Here is a 21,483-nt window from a genome sequence, read left to right as displayed (position 1 = left end):
AAACTGTGTTGGGCATTGGTCCGTGCACTTGTTGGACTATTCATTTCCAGCAAAAAAGAAAAAAGAAGTAAAAGAAAGGAGAAAAAAAGGGTGTCTGATAATTCCAAATCCCAAACTGTAAGCTAAGATTTTGCGCCACCCACAGGCCTCAAAACAGGTGATGTCATGCACCACAAACTCTCGACGTGTATCTCCCTTTCTCCCTTCGCCTTTTCTACAACACATGCTACCACTTCTCATTTACGTAATGGTGCTGGGAACTGCGTCACTCTCACAGTTCTGATACACCACGTGTGCGTAATGAGTGTGTTAATCCCGAGTGTGTTTTTGTATGCTTGTGTGTAAGAGAGAACATCTGTGTTGGGCTGATGAAGTCACCGAATTCATGTACTGTACATGTGTGTGTATGCGTGTGCACTGGTGACGCCACCGTGTTTTGGCATGTTTGCTTTCAAAGGCTGTTGCAGTGTATTTTATATTTTGTGTTTTAGTTACTGTGTCTCGTTTTGGTAGAGTAGACAGAGAGCAGTCAGGAAAAAAAAAGTATCTCCGGGTCTTAAGGTTGTTTGCTGAAGTCACTGGCCAGGTTTATGACAGTCCATTTTAACGCTCGATTAACAGGTCCAACACAGGCCAGCCGGCTCTGGTTAGCCAGCCCCAGTGATTTAAGGACATTCTCCTCTCTCTGGGAACTGCACACAAAGCTACGCGGTACTCTTCTCATCACTGAGCCCATTATAGGGTAACATTAATCACTTAATTTTATGGATGTCATAGATTCTGTTGTCAAAGGCTTATCCATGTCATTATACATACACACATCTTGGTCTTTTGAAGCCCCTTCAGACAAAAGCATTGACATGGTTTAGAAACATGTGAGCTGTTGGCTCTAGCCCACGACACGGCAATAAGTGAATCAGTTCCATTAAAGCTAAATCACAAGGCAAGGGAAGTATTTTTATGGCACATTTCATACACATTTTAAAGGGATTACGTACAGCATAAAATACATTAAAAAAGAAATACAGCAGACATTTACGCTAAGCACACTGCTAAAGTAAATACTTGGAGACAGGTATTTACCATTATGAATATATAAAGAAGAAGTCAGCATCTATTCTCTTCATGACTTATTCCGGCTCCTTCAGTTTCCAGATTGTATTCACCAGAAGTATATGAAAGCTGCCATAATCTGTTATGTTTTATTAAATCCTGCAAGGTAATAGGTAATAATGTATCAAGACAAAAGCTGAAAAGAGAACTGATCAGTGCCTGTGTGTGCACTATTTCTTTCAGGTGTAACAGACATAGTCTTTATCAGTTAAAAAGACAGTGTAATATACATGTAGAGTACTGTATATAACCCACTATAAGTACTTAGTTTGACCAGAACCCATTAAACTGTAAACAAAGATGTTTGTAAGGGATAATGTGGGCCCATTATACTGAGAGGTAGTTTGAAATTTTGATATCTAGCTTACAAAATAAGCACACACAAGTTGATGTTTAAAAGTTTGGCACTGATCATGTGAAGGACATGCTGTATTTATTAATGCAATTTGACCAACTTCTTAGAAGCAGAAATAGAAGCTAAAGTTTGTTTTTATGATCTTAATTCACTGACTTGTGCATTCTCTTTTATGCTAAAAAAAACTGTTAAAACCATAACTGTGATTTCAGATGTTGATCTTTTTTTTCTTTGTGTTTCAGCAGGGAGGCACAGGTTAGCACCAAAGAATTGGGAAAGAGACAACAAAAGGCTGGAAGGAACAATTTGCAAATAATTAGGTTAATTGGCAGCAGGTCAGTAACATAATTGGGTATAAAAAGAACATCTCAGAAGACTTTAAGTGTCACGTCATCTGCAGTGCAAAATACCATCATAAGATTCAGAGAATTTGGAGAAATCTCTGTGTGTGAGAAAGAAGGCTGAAAATACTGGACACCCATGATTTTCAGGGCCTTAGACAAGTCACTGCAATGGTTTCAGGGACACTTCCTGAAATTACTGTCTGTAGACAAAATTTAAGCCCTATCAGGCAAAGAAAAAGCAATTTGTGAATATAATCCAGAAAAACCATAATCTTCTCTTGACCATAGATCATTTAAAATGGACTGAGGCAAAGCGGGAAACTGCTCTGTGGTCAGACGAATCAAAACTTTTAATTCTGTTTTGAAAACGTGGACATTTCTCTAGTCTTCTGGTCTAAAGAGGAGAGGGACCACCTGTCTTGTTATCAGCGTGCAGTTCAAAAGCCTGCCTCTCTGAACATATGGGGGTGTATTAGTGCCCATGGATTGGCAGCTAGCACATCTGGAAAGGCACAATTAGTGCTGAGCAGTATATATAGGTTTTAGTGGGACATATGCTTCCATCCAGATTATGTATTTTTCAGAGAAGGCCTTGCATATTTCAGCAAGACAATGTTGAACCACATACTGCATCTAATATAACAGCATGGCTTCATGGTAGAACTGAAAATATCTGGCACGTCATGACACAATATATACAAAAAAAAAAGACCCAGGATTGTTGAGCAGATAAAATCCTCTAACTGACAGGAATAGGACATAGTCCAGCACCTGGTCTCCCTACTTCCTAGTTAAAAATGAAAAAACATGGCCCCCTCCAAATATTTTTGAGATGTTTTGCTCCCATCAGATTTTAAATGAGCTAACATTTTTCTTAAAATGGTACATTTTCTTACTTTGACAATTTGATATGTTTTCTGTGTTATACGGTGAATAACATATGGGGTTTTGAGATTGTCAAATCATTGCATTCTGTTTTTATTTACATTTTTAAAGAGCATCATAGTTTTTTTTGGATTTGGGCTTGTATTTCTTTATACGTTTGGGGCAAACAGTAAATTTCCAATGATTCCTTATTTTAAGGACATAAAATATATATATATATATTTATAACTAAAAAAGAGAAATCTGTTTCCTTTTGTTCTACTTGTGTGGTTTGTATATTGTGTTTATAACGTATGTATATGTGCCAAGATTAGACTTTGATTTTTGATATCACTCCGCAGTCAGTGCGGGCTCACACATGATACCAACAGGTAGGCAGGTCGTGACGTATGCCACCAGCCACCCCTCCTCCTCCTCCTCCCACCGCCCAGCCTGCCTCCCAGCTGCGTCCGCCGCTGTCCTGTCTGGCCGCCCGGTGTCTGCTCCGCTGCTCCGCGCTCTGCCCCGTTCCTATCCCCGGACCCTAAACCTCTGCCTCCTCGTTCACCACCCCGGCTCCTGAACCCCCCCCTCCAACCCCCTCTCCGCCCGGTGAATGCACCAGCGCCGTGAACATGACGGGCATCGCCGCCGCTTCGTTCTTCTCCAATTCCTGCAGGTTCGGGGGCTGCGGACTCCAGTTCGAGTCTCTCGCCGAGCTCATCGTCCACATCGAGGACAATCACATCGGTGAGTGGAGCCAGCGGGGGAGAGAGAACTAGACAGCTAGCTGGTATTAGCTAGCCCCCCCCCCCCCCCCCCCCCCCCTCTCCCCTCTAGCTAGCTAGCTAAACGCAGATAGGCTCAGCTCTGCATTCCGCTATTCTTGCTTCTTGCTCTCTGTCGAGGCTCGCCGGAGAGGGAGTTATTTATCAACTTTTATATCTGGAAAATAAACTATGCTTTCTGAGATGTTGGGGCCGACTCGTCTGATTAGGAGTCAGCTACAGCAGTTACCTTTGCAGCGGTAACTCGACTAGGAGGGCCGCGTAGGTCTCATAGGTGAAACTAGCATCCCGACCAGACAGCGGTTTCACAGCTAGCGTTGCTGAGCACTGTTTACATTTCCAGGCCTGACGCAGTGCAGCCGTGGCTTTTCTTCATACCGCTTGTGCATTTGAGCTGCCGAAAACTCTTGACTGTCACATTTTTGAAAGCGTCACTCCCCCGTGGCTTTTCTGTTATTTTGGTGTCTAATTCCCACCGGCACTCCATCAGCTGAAGTTGTAGCAGACATGCAAGGACATAATCAGATTTTCTTCCACAAGTACAAGCGCCGACTTGTTGCACCGCTTATTAGATTTTGGTCTGACAGTAAACACTCTGATGACTGCCCCCTGGCACGTATAAATACAATCGTAATCAGTTTGCCCACCATTTAACATAAGAGGCACAGAAAAAGTTGCAGGGTAAACACTCTGGATTATAAAGAGACATGTATTTATTTAATTAAGTGGTAATTGGTGCAATTAGTAACTTCTATTATAGCAGCATTGTATGTGGATTCTCAAAAATGGGGGAAAATAGAGCTGGTTTAGGTGCATTTTTGAGCTGTTAAATAAAAATACCTGTCTTTGCGTGCACAATAATTAAAATCTAAGTAAATTATATGAATTCTTGATAAGGGAGTGCTTTCCTCCTATTGGCTCGAGGTAGTAGAGAAAAGCATGCAGATTTAAAGAACAGAATAAACTGTCACTTCCAACTAAACACACAATAACACAGTGTGTTAGATTAAACTATGATCCACCATAACAAATAAGACTAGAGATGCATTTACGCATCTCTGAATCACTCAGTAATCTGATGTGGGCTAATCATTATTTGTGGGGAGTATCCATCCTCATGAGGCTATGTGAAGGGGGGGGGGGAGCGAGGGGTTTACATAGATGCTTCATTGAGCCAGTCTCCATGGCAACTGGCGGTCCCTAAAGGGGTTAGGGGCAGTGTATTGGGCTGAGTTATTGCACACCTGCTGTCTCACTGACAAAGAGTGCTGTCGAGCAACCAGCTGTGTTGAGGACACCCAACGTGATGTCGCGTCATGTGGAGAACAGGACTGATAAACACAAGTGATGTAGTTGGTGTGGTGTTTGCTGGTGGGGAGACGGAGGAGCAGGGTGGGCTGCTCTTCATCTTACCCATATGCTCCATGGATCTCTTCCAAATAAACCCAAGGGTGGAAGAAATCAAAACATGATTTTTCACCTTGTCCCCACAGAAATGCAGGGATTAATATTGCTTCCTCAGTTCAACAACCCAAACACCACAGACACTGAGTGATGTATGCCCCATCTGGCTCTTAGCCTGACCTTTGACCCTAACTGTCAGATGAACAGAATAGCGGTTTACCAGTCAAATATTCTGGATTAATGAATTGTCCCTCTCCTGGCTTTATAGCACGGTTGGTTATCAGAGGCGGCACAGACATAAAGAGTCTAATCAATACTTCTTTCAGATCAGTTACCATAGGGCTTAGAGTGACACATGGAGAGGATTGAGAGGGGGCGGGGAGGCAAGTGACATTTGGTTTCGACTTCCTTTTCGGTTGTGAATTAGTGCAGTGACGTGTGATCAATAATCAATCAAAGGATCAGCTAATTTGATCGTCCTAACAGACATCAGATAAGCTGTTTAAAGTCTCACAGATGACAGACAGATGTGATCGTCCTTGTTCTTGCAGTGTGACAAAAAGCTTGAGATATGAGATGCTAGTAGTTGTAAAAAGTGAGTCAGCTGGACTTAAGTCAGGTGTGGAGAAATCAGTGTAGGCCTCTGCTGGAAACAGTTAGTTTTTGCTGCAGGCTGTGCTGCCCTCTTGTGGTAGGGCATCTAATGTGCTACACGACCAGAAAACTCCCAAATTTCTGCCTTGTGTTTGGACTCCTGTTCTAATCCGTTATCTTCAATATTGTTTTTTTTTATTTGGACTTCTGCCTTGTCTGACACATACTAGCTGGCAGCAAGCAGACAAGATGAGTGTGTCGTGATCCCATCTGTGAGAAACCTAGGAAACGTGTGGATCTACAACACTGATCTCATCCTAGAATTAAGGGCAGGAGCCTACCAATGACATGCCCACATTGTTTAGATTACAGCCGAATGCAATAAGGAAGTGGGGTTAGGTGCACTGTGTTTAGTGTGGTAGTTTTGTTGTGCTGGGAGTGTAGGTAAGGTCTGAGGAATGCAATGATGTCAGGCTTCTCTGCCTGCATGCACGGCGGCAGCAATGTTCTCACCTGCACAAGCACGTACCTGCCCCTTACCTCAGCAAAAAGGACAGGGAGGGGGGGAGGCAGGTAGAGATTAAAAGCAGGGAAAGAGATTTAAAAGAGAAGGTTATGAAAGTCAAAACACGGGTGTGAGCTGAGTACAGGGAAATCCCAAAAGATATCACCTTTGTTTGGACAGACTTTACTTGAATCCTTGTTTTTCTTCTGCAAGCTACGGCCTTGTAACATGATGTAAACTCTGCTGAAGAATGCTGATCGTTAGTTTGCAGTGATTTTTTTAAAGGTGTTGCTTTTCGATTACAGGGATAATTTTGTGGGTACGATTGGCAAACCACTAGAATTTGTTTTTGCATTTTTTTCTTTGTGATGTTGTTTCTTTGTGATGAGACAGCATGTTTGAGGATGTGTAGATTATTCTGTTTTACTATGTAAGTTAAAGCTGAATATGTTAGACATTAGGGCTGGGCCATATTATACCGTTCACGGTAATACCGGTACAATGCTAGGCAACGATACAAAAATGAAATATTGCGATAGAATATGGGTAAAACGCGCATGCGCAGTGCCGAAAAAGCGCGGCAGTAACGGAGAATGAGAATGGGGAAAGCAGATTGTTGAGTGAAACGGATGAACCAGAATTAGTTTGTAAAAATGGTGCAACTTAACTGGTTTGGTGTTTGTCCGTCAGATACACAACAAAGCACATTTTTTTGTAGAACATGCAAACGGGCCATCGTTATTGCCGTATTTGTTGGATTATGGTGCTCGTAAATCTGGGAGTAATCTGGGTCCTAAACTCCGTTCTTTAAGGTCCCGAAGTCAAACGAACATCACTGAGAGTTAAAAACTGTCTAAATTCTTCAGGGCTCGCAAAATTTCAAAATCCCTGGTAGCCCTTCGGGCAGGGACTCTTCAGTTTTTGGTAGCCCAAAATAAATTTAAGTAGCCCAAAAAAAAAAGAGAGCAATTTTTTGATTGATGTTTTGTTTCCTGTTTTGTTTCTGTTACAATATTATACATTAAAGTATAATATTGTAACGGAAACAAAACATTAATCAAAAAATTGTTGAAACACAAATTACAACGTTGTATAAAAATTACAATCATCAACTCAAATACTTGGTTCTAATTGAACAGAAATTTCTATGAACTTGTAAGAACTGTGTAGGACATGAATCAGTCTGTGTCAGATCCTGAATTTGAAATTTCCACTGAAGTCACGGGTAAGAGGCAAGTGGAACCAAGATCTAGGCCATTTGCTTTTTGAAGTTTGCAAAGACTGCTAAATTGTGGCAGTGGTAGTTCACTCTTTGCAACATAGTAGCTGTTCTAAACAGATTTTTCAGGTTTACTTTTAGTATGTTATTTGCAATTGGTGTTTGCTCTGGGAAAGATATTGCAGACTGAGCAATAATGCATTTCTTGCATTTCTCATGGGCTCTAATGGGGGCCTTTCTTAAAATGACTGGCCCCAGTAACAAAGGCGCTTGTCGACTCAGAAATCAAGGGAAAACCAACAACACACCCGGCAGAACATTATGTTATTTACACGGGTGCACATAAGTGGTTCGCATGTGTGCATTCGCTGTCAAAATAAAAGACGCGCACCAGATAAGAAGTTGCAACGCGCGTTTGCGTCCATATAAAAGGCAGTGTTTTTGTCCGCTAGAGGGGGATTTTCACGGCACATTCTGCACCACATCTCTGTGCGTTCATCATTTGTTTGAAGCCAGCTCACCTCCTGCAACCACTTTTCCGAGAATACGCGCTTCTTTTGTGGTTCGGACTCCTTCTGATATTTCTGTGGAGGTGGAGGAACACCAAAGTAATTGCTTAAAGGAGCTTCTTCAACATCTTTAAGAGTTCTAAACAAATGTCTGTCTTTCTCCAGAAAAATCCTATGTACGCAAACACGCGTTGCAACTTCTTATCTTGTGCGCTCTTTTTATTTTGACAGCGAATGCGCACCTGCGGACCACTTATGTGCACCCCTGGTTATTTAGCTCGTCATATTGCAGCCACAGAAATTCTTCTGTCCATGAAACCATAAAGCTGCACTTTCTTTTTGCCTTATAGTCTGATTTGTCATAACTTTTCCGTTTTGTGGTAAGCTTTACTTTGGCTGTCACTTCTTCGCGCTGACCTGTCTTATTTGGCTCAGCAGAACTAAAATATATATCCTGCTGCTTTTACACACGCACTCACATAACGCTCAGCGATTCTCTGTGCGATCAACCTCTCACATGTTTAAGCTTGCTGCGGGAGATTTCACTTGTCATGTTTGCATAGTAAGCTAACGATTGATAAGATGATGTCAGAGGAATTGGTGCGCAAATTATCATCACTCACCAATCAGTACTGTCACTCTCAGTTCACAGTTCGCGCGATTGCAAAGTGAAAGCAAAAAACAAGCGCAAATTCAAACGCGATTTCAATATGTCACATATTGACAGTGGCTCACCGATGCCAATGACATAATTACCCAGCTACATTTCCGAAAGAATGCAAAAGCATTGACATATATTTTTCCTTCCTATGATAGCCCGACGGGCAGGGCAGAGATAGATTTTGGTAGCCCGACTGGAAAAACCGCTAGCCCCGGGACGTCGGGCTAGTGATTTTGCGAGCCCTGTTCTTCCATCTTTAATAAAATGATCAGCGTTGCTGCTTTACCAGGTGTAACTATTACGTTTAACATCCAGGCATCCATGAAAACAGAATTCATTACTTTTAACGGAGTTAGAAGTTAGCGGAAGTTAGTGGAAGTTAGCTCGCTAGTTTTGCTAGTTACCTAAGCATGATATAGCATGTTCTGACTGAGAGATTCCTGAAAAAAAAATCAAACGTACAGCTCTGCTACCACTTCCAACATAAATGAAGACAGGAAGCTACACGGCAGTGACGTTTGTAGGGTTACTGAAGTTGGGCTAGCTGGTGTTTAATGCTGTGCTACGTGATCGCTAGCGACACAGCTATGTTAGCATAACATAAACAAAAAGTTAACGTGAAGGTTCCTGATGGTTAGAGACCAATGCAATCGCATGGCAGGATGCTGTAAACCAAACTTCAGTCAGGAGAACAACTGAGATAATCCATCCACAATATGAGTTTAGTCATTAATATACTGCAACAACATAGGAATAGAGCAGCTGTGATAGAATACAGCATTAATGAATCAATGGTACAGAAGTGGAGGAAGCAAGAAGAATGAGTTGAATAAAGTTTGATTTATCTGACTGCTTTGTTTCGCTTAATGTGCCTTATAATCCTGTGCATCTTATGGTCCAAAAATACATATTTGACTTTTTTATTTGGCACACTGCAGTTTAATGTAGCAAAACACCTCTTTTTAACTTCAGTGGATATTATACATGGTTATGCTCAGGATATGTCAGCCCATTTCTACTGGAAATGCCTTTTGGTTAAACTTTCAGCAAGGAATTTACTTTTACACTGTTAAATGTTTATATAGCTTTAATGCACATAAAAAAAACCCAGCTGCTTGTTTAAGTAAAATAAATGGATGGGGTTTTTTGCGCTAGTAAAGTTGTGGAGTTGTATTTTGTCTCGCAGAAATTATATCGTCAGTTATATCGTTATCGCAAATTTTCAAATATATATCGTGATAAATATTTTTGGCCATATCGCCCTGCCCTATTAGATATAACAAAATTTGTACCAGTAAGTCACGTGCTGAAAAGGTAACCAATCAGTCGATTATTTTTACAATTATTTTTCATTTTTATTTTACATTGTAATTATTTTTTGGACAATGTTTCTGTATTAGACTGATCATTTCAGCTCTATGTATATGTGATTTATATATGCATTAAAAGAAGGATTTCAGCTGTTTGTTCTTGCTTTAGTTGCCAGGTTGTTTCCCATCCCGCTCCTGTCAGAGGTGTGAGAAGGGAAGGGGTGCACGTTTGAGGCTGTGCTCACTATACTTCCTGTATGACCTGTCAGGGTGTAGCGAAGCAGTTATTGGACTGGCATCCCAAACTGGAAACTGCAGACCCTCTCTTTTGCTTCACACACACACAGTCACACACACTGTCTTTCGGAAGTCGCACGATCTGAGCGCCCCACCAAGCACTGGGAAGCGTAATTACAGAGGAGTTTGCCTTTCCCTCCACCCATATGCCCCCTCTCTTTGCTCCCACTCCTCCTCCTCGCCTCTCCTCTCCCTCCATCCGGTTGCCTGCTGCTTTAGAAACACGTTAAAATGCTCTCCGAGGCTTAATTAGCAGGCTGCATAACAAGCCATGCATTCTTGGTCTGGTTTCAGCACATGCACACATGTAAAGAGACACATACACAGACCTCTCTACACAGTGGGCTTGTGCATGTGGACACATGCAGACAGAGTACATTCAGCAGGTGGCAGCAGTGTGCCGTTTGTGAGAGATGGATGTGTGGGTTGTGAAATAAGTGGCTGCAGATTGGGCACAGCTATTAATAACTAAAGTGTTTCCACACTGGTGATACGTTGAAACAAAACAGATAAGGAAAACATGTACTGAATTACAAATATGCACATGTATGTACATTAGCCTGCGAAAATACTGTACCGTAAATTTGAAATTGGCAGCTTTGAGGTTCAGTTAGCAAATATATATACGTGTGTGTGTATGTATGTATGTAGCTTACTGTGTGTACATATGCAGGTCTTCTTCTGGCCACAGCAGCAGGATCAACAGCATGCTCACTTTCTGTCTAGCTCGGCGAGTGGAAGTTGTAAAACCGGCTAACATTTACTGCAGTTCTCGCTATCCGCACCTGGCTAACCCCATTTCCACCAACACCCCTCCCCCTTCTCTACACACACTTACCTCATCCACAATCCTCAGCACCTTGAACATCCCAAGATATTAATTCTGGCATTCTTTCCTCACATTTTTGCCATTCTCACATTAAATTGCCTTCAGCTGATGTTTCTTTCACAGTTAATCCTTTGAGTCAGTCTTATCCTGCTATGTAGTTGTAAAAAAATGTGGAATTAACAGAATTTCTGCATTGATTACTCATAAAATTTGGCCTAATCTGCATCTTTACAAAAAAGTTACAATTATGGACCGCGATAATCTGACTAAACTAAAACTACACAGTTGTGGTTTTCCTGTCTTAATTGAACACATTGGGTGATCACTCGCAGTATCGGCTAATAAAAGTAAGTCAGCTTTTGAATTTAGTCACTCGTAGAAGGAGCAACAGTAGCTGCTGACACAGTGAAGAGGGCCCATATAAAACTCTTGATTGGACACTCTTCAGGTTAGCCACAGCATCTCAATTGGATTAAGGTCACTGTCTTGGTCATTAAAACACTTAATTCTTACTTTGTATCCTTTGGGTTATTATGTTGTTGCCACCCTCCTAAGCCTCAGTTCATGGACTGCTGCCCTAACACTCTACTGTGTAATGTTTTCATACAGTGTTCAATGTATTGTTCCTTTAATGATTGGCATCAAGGCTGTGACGTGGCAAAGCAGCCGCAAACCACGATGCTTCCTCCTGCTTGCAGTTTGTTTGCCTACAAGATATTGCTGACTTTTCTTCTGCTTCATGTGCCGGTTTTTTGAAGGGGACGTGGTGAGGTGGAAGTCCTGGTATTAAGTAATTTTTTCTAGTGAAGATGAACGAACATTTTAGCAAGACTTCTGCAGGTGTTTTGTTGTAACCCTTCGGTCTTGTTTTCACCTCTTTCAGATGTGTGCTGTGGTTTGATATTTGCAAGACATGCTGTCAGCTTTGTGCATCTCTGTACTGCTTTTTCTTGCAGTCACAGAATGGTTCAGACCTGATTGTAACATCTACTCTTACCGGTAAAGGTTCATAAAGAGATACAATTAAAATGAAGCAGAACTGAGTTCAGGTCATTGCTGCAGCCCTCTATAGTAGTCCTAGTTTCTTATATAGGCCCTTAGGAACATTATTTGTCCACCTCTGGTTCAGACTAGCCAGTCATTCTTGAGATGAGCAGCCTACATGAGGCTTTTCATGCATGTCTTTAAAGGAAGTGCTACAGCTGCATCCCAGACTTCTAATCCCATGTCATTGATTGGAACACCTGACTTCCAGTAGCTTTTGGAGAATTTGGTAGTGTTTTTCTAGCCTGGACTGTGAGTAATTACTCAGTGTGTTCAATAAAAGCACGGAAAGTGCAAGTTTTTGTTTGTTGTTAGCAGAATCTGACCAGTGTAAGATTTTTGGGAGTGATATCTATAAAAAAAAATCTGTTATTACAATATATTAGCTGAACATATTTCCCTAACATTTGTTATGTGTAGTTATTTATTTACTACAAAACCTCAACACACAGAACATGGTTGAAAAGCCTTTCTTCAGTCCCGTCTTTATTTTTCACATTTATTGGCCATTATAAATACTGATACCGATAGACTGACACACAGATAACACTGGCTAATCATATGGGCCTGGCTCTTGTTTTGATTTCAGTCAGATTTTTGTTTGTTTTCAATTAGGACAGCGGGAAAAATCAGTAGCATTGAAGTCCTGGTAATATGAGGATATTCACAAACGTTTTCTTGCAACTGTATACGTTTGACTCTGACTATTTTAAAAAGATCACACTAATTAGTTTTCTTTCTATCACCTCCCCAGATGTGTTTTGTTCTGTGTTTTAAGTTTGTGAAGTAATGTGAAGATGCCACTGCGGACTCTGTGGAAATCTTTTAGATTAAAAAAACCCCCAAAACAAAACAGGTTATAAATATATCCAAACTCATTTGTCATTACTGTCATCTTTTTGCTTAATCTCAGTGCATATATAGATTTTGTTTTAGTAGATTTTTCCCGTTGTTGTCTAGTCTACTCAGTGGTTTCCAAAAGGTTATTAAAAGATGCAGATAGCTCTCACTAAAACATGTCTCGTGACTCAGGGATGTAGGTTTAGCTGTGTGTATGTGTGTGCACAATTATGCATGCACAGAAAGCTCTGGTCTCTACATCTGAGCAGCAGGTAGGATTATTAAGTCTCAGCTATAAAAGACTGTCAGAGACCACCTCTGCGGACCACCTGGGTATATAATCTTGCTACCCTTTCCCCCCTTTGCCTAGTCTTTTTATTTTGAAAGTCACATATATAGGACTGTGTTTTGCATGGCAGACCAGTTGAAGTGGGCAAGTTTCTTTTTTCTGGGTTGTTTTCTTGTTTGCTGGTCTCCTTAGTGTTCCTCCTCCTGCACGGTGGGAAGTCTGCATTCTTTGTTTAATTATGAGGTGTGAAAGCCTGAAAACTGAAGGGCTGAGAAGGCCAACACACCACAGTTGGAAGCATCCAGGGGTGTGTTGTTAATTTTTGCACAGAGATGATCTAGTCCTTGGATCTAAATTGAAATACATCTGCTAGCTATTACATATGTTGCTGCAATTATGCCTGCTAGTGCACGCACTCACGCAGACATAGATGGCTTGGCTTAAATGTACTGTTTTTTTAAGCTCCTTCTGAACATTCCCAGATTGAACACTTGATGGCACTGGTAGTTCACATATGTAACCCACCCGCAGTGTTTTCATGCACACTTGCTTCTGTTTTCCCGGGGGTGTGAGATGGGACTTTGAAGTACACACTGCTTGCCTCAGGCAGTGGAAGTTGCCGACTGTAGCGTTACTGACTTAGCAAGTCATCTGGAAAAAGCCTGTATTTACTCCTCAACTCATACAGTGTGTACATTCATCACAGCCGCCTTTACTCTAAAGTAATTTTTTTCTTTTTGTAACCACATCCTCCCCCCGTCAACGATTAAGTGGTCTTGGGTCACTTCAGCGAAGGCATTGGTTGTAAATTAGATAGGGCTTGGTTCTGCTGTAATAACGTGCCGTTTATGAAAGTATCTGAAATGTATCTGCAGGGTGCCACACATTCAGACTACTACAGTGAACGCAGTGTGAGACATATCTAGTAATCTATCAGCCTGTCTGGCAGAAAGAATACATGTGTGAGTCAGCTACATACTTAGAGTATTCACAGAACATTTTCCCTCCACAGGGAGTGGTGATTAATCTGAACGTCTCCTTCTCTCGCAGACACAGATCCGAGGGTCTTGGAGAAGCAGGAGCAACAGCAGCCCACCTATCTGGCCCTAAGCTACATCAACAGGTAAGGCACACACAATCGTACAAATTCACACACGCTCAAAAGCATCCGTCTACAGAGGGCACCATTGTTCCACCAGTGAAAGTTAATGTGCGTGTGAGTGTGTGTATATGTGGCTTGCGGAGAACATCTCCAATGACTGACTTTTCCCATACCCACAGCAGTGACTCATCCACAGACCAGCACAGAAAACCACACAAGACAATCACTTTTGACTCCCTGTGCAGCCAGAGGATTACGGCATGTGTGTGTTTGTGTGTGGTGAACCGATGTGTCACGTCCCACTAAATGCCTCGTTAAATCCCTACAAGATGTAACACTGAGAGAGATAATGGTGGAATGAAAGAGAGAGGTTTGTTTTCTGTGATAATTGTTCAAGTGGCGAGGCTATAAATGTCATTCGTATTTACTGTACATGTTTTGACAGAATATTTAAGGGACGAGTTCATTCAGCACCCTGCCTTCTCACACAAACGGACATTTTTCTCATAGCAACAGTGGAGCACAGCTTAACGCCACATGTTAGAAAAACGAAATTAGGATATGAATCACAATTTATGAAAAAGGATAATAAATAATAAATTAACAGGGTTTTATTAAAGCAGCGATACTTCTGCAGTCAACAGAGGGTACGAGGACAGATTAGCTAAACTTAGAGTAAAAATAAGTAAATAAAAAATAACATTTCAATTTAAACAGTTAGCAGCTAAAAAACACAGTGCAAAGACAGCTAAAAGAATACATATATTATTAAAACCGTAACAAAAAACCTAAACTGTGAAACAATATTTGAAATTGCTAATAACTAGTTAAACTTATTAGCTAAGACTTTTGAAACTGTATACCATTTGAATAAGGATTTTAATTTGATTGCTAATAGTATGGATAAACATTTAAACAGTTAGCATTGCTAAATAAACTGCTACAAAATAAGCTGAAGTTGGGAGTTAAGAGCTAAAAGTGAGGCTTTAAATTGAATCTTGTAGCTAAAAGCATGGAATTCCCACTGCAATGACTAGCTAATGGCAAGATAAACCATTCAAGAAATCTAAACTAGCTAAAAGTCAGTTATTAGCTAAACATAATACAGAGGTGAAATGTTGAAAAAAGCTGGACAGTATTGGCTGAAAATGTGTCTATCAGCTGAAAATCTTACCCAAAAGTATAGATTAACACATACAACTAAATGGAGTGGGAAAACTGTTGAAAGTAGTCCGTAAACTTAATAGCTGCTAAACAGAGTTGTAGCTAAAAGTTGTAGATGAAGGATTAAAATAGGCTACATCATTAGATCAATAGTGGATCCATGGCTGTACATCAGTTTAAAAAGTAAGAGAACTACTGTTTTAATGTATAATTTCATGTAATCAAAAGCAAAATCTGAGTAGTTGCAGAGGCCTAGAGACCAGTGGCAGCCACTAGTTTGTAGGGTTTGTGTCATCCATGCAAACCACAGGCAACAGTTGCAATCTGCTAGTGACCAAAGCAATCAGTAGGTTTTTGGTGCAGTACTGTAGCATGGTTGCTGGGTAGTTATCAACCAGTCTCTAAACCTCTGTGGCTGTAGCCTTAGCAGGGAAAGGGCAAAACTACAACAATTACCAAAGTTATAATAAACTTTCAATTAATTACCTGATTACCTTTCAAATTAAGAGGTCAAAGTTATTAAAAAAAACAAACCCAAGTTTTCTAAAATGTGTTAGCATTTATTTGACCAACATTGCCTATATTTATAAGGTGTTCAAGTTGATGAGAACACAGCTGTCACATAAGTTTATTATTACATGCAGGTAGGAGACCTTTCCACTGATTAATAATGAGAAATCGGATAATGCGAACTAATAAAATAATTGTGCGACGTCAGGTTCATGACGGATGCAGCACGCCGGGAGCAGGAGACCATAAAGAAGAAGGCCACACCCAAGTTGTCCCTGTCCATCACGGGCGGAGTGTCCAGGAACAGCACGGCCACACCTCCCCGCCACACCAGCGGTAACCTGACGCCTCCCGTCACGCCCCCCATCACCCCTTCCTCCTCATTCCGCAGCAGCACACCTACAGGTATAACCGGTGTGTGTGTGTGTGTGTGTGTGTGTGTGTGTGTGTGTGTGTGTGTGTGTTCAAACGTATGATTGAGAGGGAAAAAGATGGATTGCTTATATGTGTGATGGGAAAGGATATGTTGAAACTGACTTAGGCAATTTAACCCTACTGACACAAAGAGAAAAAAAAACATGGGAAGCATATTCATCAAAGTCAGACAGCGCGCTGAAGAGCGAGTGAAGATATTTGTAATGCAAATGGAATGCAGCTTATTTCATAGCTGTCCAATGGCTCTGCATCTCAAAGTGAAAATTACAAAATACCTGCTAGGAGTGCACAAGCCTGCTCATCTTATATTCAGCAGTGTCTCTGTAAACATTAACCATTATTTTTTTTGGATATTTCTGGCCAATTCTCTGCTAATACTTGCTCTTTTGTAAATCATCAGGAAAATCTGCTGTCACAGTGGAAAGCTTGTAACCAACCACTATGTTCCTGTGTGTGTGTGTGTGTGTGTGCGTGTGCGTGTGTGCTGTTTGTGTCTTGGGAATGGTGGCTCCTGCAGTGAGCAGACCAGTCAACACTTTGCTAATTACATAGCAGCTGTCACGCTGTGTGTTCGCATGGGGCCGTGTGTTGCACAGCCTAGAAGCAGATGTCCAATTCCAGCCCAAATGGTTCCAAACGTAGTGTTAGGTCTGGGCTTACACATCAGCATGGCTACACACACACACACATATATATATATATGCGCGCGCACACACGCCCCCTTTCAACATGTGCCAGGGTGCCATCCATTTCCTCAAGCTGAGGTGCAGCATTTCCTGTGAGATGGTGGGGGGTCAGTGGGCCTTTATGTCTATGTGTGTGTGTGTGTTTGTGTGTGCATGCATGTGAGTGGAAAATGTTCTGCACTTAGTAAAGCACTTTTTCCAGGCTGAGCAATGGGGATCACTCCCACTTAATGATCTCTTTCTCAGTGCCAATCCCCACATTTTGACTCACAGGCACACACGGAAGCACATCACACCATTTCTGGCTTGTGCGTTCCGTGATATGTGGGCTGCTTATGCATCTGAGCAGGGGACAGCACGCAGAGAAATGTGTTAATAAAAAGTCACTTATCGTTTTCTGCTTCTCAAATTCCCAGGGCGTTGCATTCCCGTGGGTATGTTGCTGTCCATGTTTCAGCTGGGTTGACAAGTGTTTTTTTGTTCTGCATGGCTCCATTATGCCTTTAGGCAGCGAGTATGATGAGGAGGAGGTAGACTACGAGGAGTCGGATAGCGATGAGTCGTGGACCACAGAAAGCGCCATCAGCTCTGAGTCCATCCTCAGCTCCATGTCAATGAACGGGGCCGATGAAAAGCCGTTCGCCTGCCCTGTCCCCGGGTGTAAGAAGAGATACAAGGTAAGGCTGAACCTGAGGGCGGAGCAGGCGGTTCCACGAAGGCATGAGGTTTTACTTCTTAATAAATCCACACTAGAACTTTTGTCTGAGTATCACATGTGTTTGAAAAAGCACATTATAAGATCTGAGGGTGATTAATATTTTCTGCTTCACTTCATTTTTTTTAAATTCATTTTTTAATAACAGCTGGCAACAAAAAACTCATTCAGCTTGCTCACTATCCAAGCTGTTTAACTAATGGACAGTGTGGGAACATTTTTCCCTAATACCCTGAAGACAAAAACAGCAGCGTGGGAAAAGCGACCTTTGTTGTTGAGGGGCATTCACAGAGGATGAGACTAGCAGTGATATAACAACCAGACACCGCAGGAAATTCAGGGACTGATGGTGACGACACTGAAGTATCCATTAGTGATGCAGTGGGCGGGTACATAGTTGAAGTTATCCAACTTTAAAGCGGGGAAAGGAAATTGTTGATTGACAGAAAAATGATAAAATTAGCATGCAAATATGCTAATATGAAGCAGTCTTAAGGTTTACCTTTCTACTTTAGTAGTTCAGGATGATAACTTTAACTCCCTACCACTAAACACAAAATAGCAGTTTTGCTGATATCATGTAAATCAGTGATATTTCTGGGCGTTTTTAGTCTTTATTGTCTTAGGACAATGTATAGAAGACCACAACGCTGGGAGAGAGAGAGAACAGGGAAAGACATGCAGTAAGTGGCCTCAGGGTGGGTTGGCAAGACATCCATCCCTGCATCTGTCTGTGCACTATTAATAAGCAGTACTGTTCAGATTTTCAGTGAAAACCCCAAATTGTGCTTAAGGTCAAGTTCATATTTGCAATTCTCAGTAGATTTTAACTCTGGTGGCTTTATGATATAAGGAGACTCAAAGTATTAAACAGCTGGTGCACATGGGTTTTTTCTTTTGTGTACCACACGATAACTGACAACTGATCTGCTACCTATTGTTTTAAAATAAAAAAGGCTAATCGATTGAAATCTACCATGTTTTATCATCGTGAAAGAGATAAAGTCAACTCACTGGCGCTACTCTATCATGATGTGTGTAGTGAAAAACAAGAGAGGAAAAACAAATGTTGGATGAAGCCTACGTTTAGTAAAATGTTTCACATTCGTATTTTCGTTGTATTTTCATTGGAATTCTGTCCATAAAATCTGGGATAATGCTCTGGTGTTTTATAGATGCTGTGTGCAATCAAAAGTGGTAATTATAACCCCATTTTTCTTCTTCATCTCTGCATGCGACCACTTTCTTCAGAATGTGAATGGTATCAAATACCACGCCAAGAACGGCCACCGCACACAGATTCGTGTGAGGAAACCCTTCAAGTGTCGCTGTGGCAAAAGCTACAAGACCTCGCAGGGCTTGAGGCACCACACCATCAACTTCCACCCGCCCGTCTCCACCGAGATCCTCCGCAAGATTCAAGGCTAAGAGCCTGCGCTCACACCAATCAACTTCCCCTAAAAAAAAAAAAGTCCTGACTTTCCTTACCCATCCTATGTACACTAAAGGATCAAGTGCATGCTTTAAGTTTTTTTTTTTTTTTTTTAAATCATCTTCTTTTTGTGTGTTACGTTAGTATTTTTTTCTATCTATGTTATATCACTTGTATTTTTTTGGGAAACAAAAAAAAATATCTTTGTAGTATTTTTATTGATGTACATTTGCACATTCGTATATGCTATCACATTATTTTATTTTCTATCGTTCGACTTACATAAGGTGCTAACTGTAAAAAAAACAACAGAAAGAAAAGACAAAAAACAAAATGATACGAAAGTAAAGAGGAGAAAAGACGGAGACGTGAAACAGGAAGTGCAACCAAGCCCTGCCTTCCTCCTGCTCAGCTCTGAGTGGGATGAAGTTGGCCTCCAGTGCTGATGTAAGCTCAGCGGTTGTTACACTCCCTTTTGAGCTGCAGAGTCCAGCTGAGCTTAGATCTGTGCCTTCACGGTCATTTGTGGGGGTGAAAGCGCTGGAGTTAAGTTATACTTTTAATAGATATATTGATATATAAACAATAGACAGATATGTATGTGTACATAAAAATATATAAAAGTATTCATGAGCATATACATAGTTACACTTTATTTTCAAGCTTTATTTTATATATTTTTGTCAGTGTTTTAGATTTCGTGTTCATTTTTATGTATCAGTAAGTGTTCCTTTCATTCCTCATTTGCTGATTGAGCAATTCTGTCACCTCAGAGGTCAAAGGTCAAACAGCTGGCTGACTTTAGGTTCTGAGTTTTTGTTTCTTTGTTTTCCTTACATGTTCTACATATTAAGAGCTAATGCTCCTTTCAGTTTGACACCGATCTGTGTGTCGTTTGACCATTTTATCACGTGGAGAACGTATTAGAACACGGCCCGATCCGTATCCGCATTAAGCCATCGTTATCTCCAGCGTTTCTTCATTCACAGTGCCAGAGCTGCGTTCCACACGCTTAGCCACAAAAGTGGGTTAAGCGGCACACTGTATTCCAGTTGCCAAGATCTTTGTAGTTGTTTTGTTTTTTCCATGATCGTTGCCAACAGCTCTCCACTGCCAAACATTGACCATACCATGTGCCTGATGAGAGGATGAGGAGAGAGGGAGGGAGAGGGGGGGAGGGAAGGAAGGTGGATGGGAAGAGTGTTGTAATATTTCCACCCCGGAGGTCGCCCCAGACTTGTGGCAATGATTTTCTTGTACGTCGCACCTCCAAAAAGAAGAAAAAGAAAAAAGTCACGGGAATGAATGGATGTACACGAGAAGAATGTTTTTCACGCATGTTTCTGTGTCGTGTGGAGACGTGTGAAAGAAGAGGGTGGATTTTGTATTTGAAAGAGATTACCATCTACGTGTCGTTTTTGTGCGTGTGTTTTAGACAAAAGCATTCCAGTCCATTGTGTGTTCGCGAGAGTGTGAGAGGTGTGTGTTTTCAGCAGTATCCAAGTCATCAGCCTAGAGAGTATTATTGTAATCTGTGTCTCATTGCTCGGATGTGTCATGTTTCTGTGCCTGGCTGCTGGTTCAACTCCTATGGAGCAGGGTGGTTGGCTGGCTTGTTGCTCCTGACTGGGATTTCATCATTCCGAGTGAGAGCGCAGTGCTTCAACTCGCCAAGACACATTTGTTCATTATATCATCCCTCATTGTACAAAAAAGTTTAGATTCTGCTCAAGGCTTGCAGCATGAGCCCCCCGTTCATTTGATAGGTACAGTGATCTCCGACATGCACACACCGTCCTGTCCTCCAGTTTGGCTATAGGGATTTTTACTTACACAATGTTGTTAAAAGGCAGACTGCAGGATCGCCACATACCCTCAGCGAGCGTGCTACTACATAAGCACAAATCCATGCCTATTTTAAACCACCTGGAACCTGGATCTGTAAAATCTTGGCACCAGGTTACGAGGACATCTGTGGAGCTGCTAGCCTGAGATGATGATAGAAGACGCTTCAGTCCGGCCTTTGAGCGTAGGAGAGAAGGTTCTCTGCGGGGACAGACTGAAAGTTGAGCTGTCAAGCACTCGTAAAAACAAAACCCATCCTCAGCTTCAGACTCGGGAGGGCCACTCGCACATATGGGAGAGGAGGAACGGAGGGTGTGTGCTGGAGGGGAGATGAGGGAGGAACTTCAATATACCGTGTACAGTGAATGTATCGTAACGTGCATCTGTTGTCAAGTGCTTTTAAATTATATTTTCGTATGTAACGTGGAGACTGATGTTTCCTTTTTTTGTACGGGGGTACAACAGGTTCTGAGAAGAGTGACTTGTAAATGATGTCAACCTGTCTTTCTATATAAAAGAGAAGCTGCTTAAATGTAAACAGGAAACGACTGAAAAAAAAAAAGCAAAATAAAGTAAAAAAAGCTCCACATCTCAGACTCGTGTTCATTACTTATTCAGCTCAGAAATGA

At 41.5% G+C, this 21,483-nt stretch overlaps 1 protein-coding gene across 1 annotated transcript; it reads left to right on the top strand.

The window, feature by feature from the left end:
* The first annotated feature begins 1,708 nt into the window (after positions 1 to 1,708).
* On the top strand, positions 1,709 to 21,438 carry jazf1a (JAZF zinc finger 1a). Its single transcript, XM_035906597.2, has 6 exons — positions 1,709 to 1,803; positions 3,039 to 3,426; positions 14,016 to 14,088; positions 15,950 to 16,146; positions 17,370 to 17,539; positions 18,829 to 21,438. Exons 2-6 carry the CDS (start codon positions 3,312 to 3,314, stop codon positions 19,003 to 19,005), a joined length of 732 nt encoding a protein of 243 aa, XP_035762490.1. The 5' UTR covers positions 1,709 to 1,803; positions 3,039 to 3,311; the 3' UTR covers positions 19,006 to 21,438.
* The last annotated feature ends 45 nt before the right edge of the window (positions 21,439 to 21,483 follow it).

The sequence above is a fragment of the Neolamprologus brichardi genome, chromosome 22 (genome assembly GCF_056152115.1).
Source record: "Neolamprologus brichardi isolate AB-2024 chromosome 22, ASM5615211v1, whole genome shotgun sequence".
Lineage (NCBI taxonomy): Eukaryota > Metazoa > Chordata > Actinopteri > Cichliformes > Cichlidae > Neolamprologus > Neolamprologus brichardi.
Note: the sequence above shows the minus strand (reverse complement) of the source record. Positions and strands in the feature narration are given on the sequence as shown.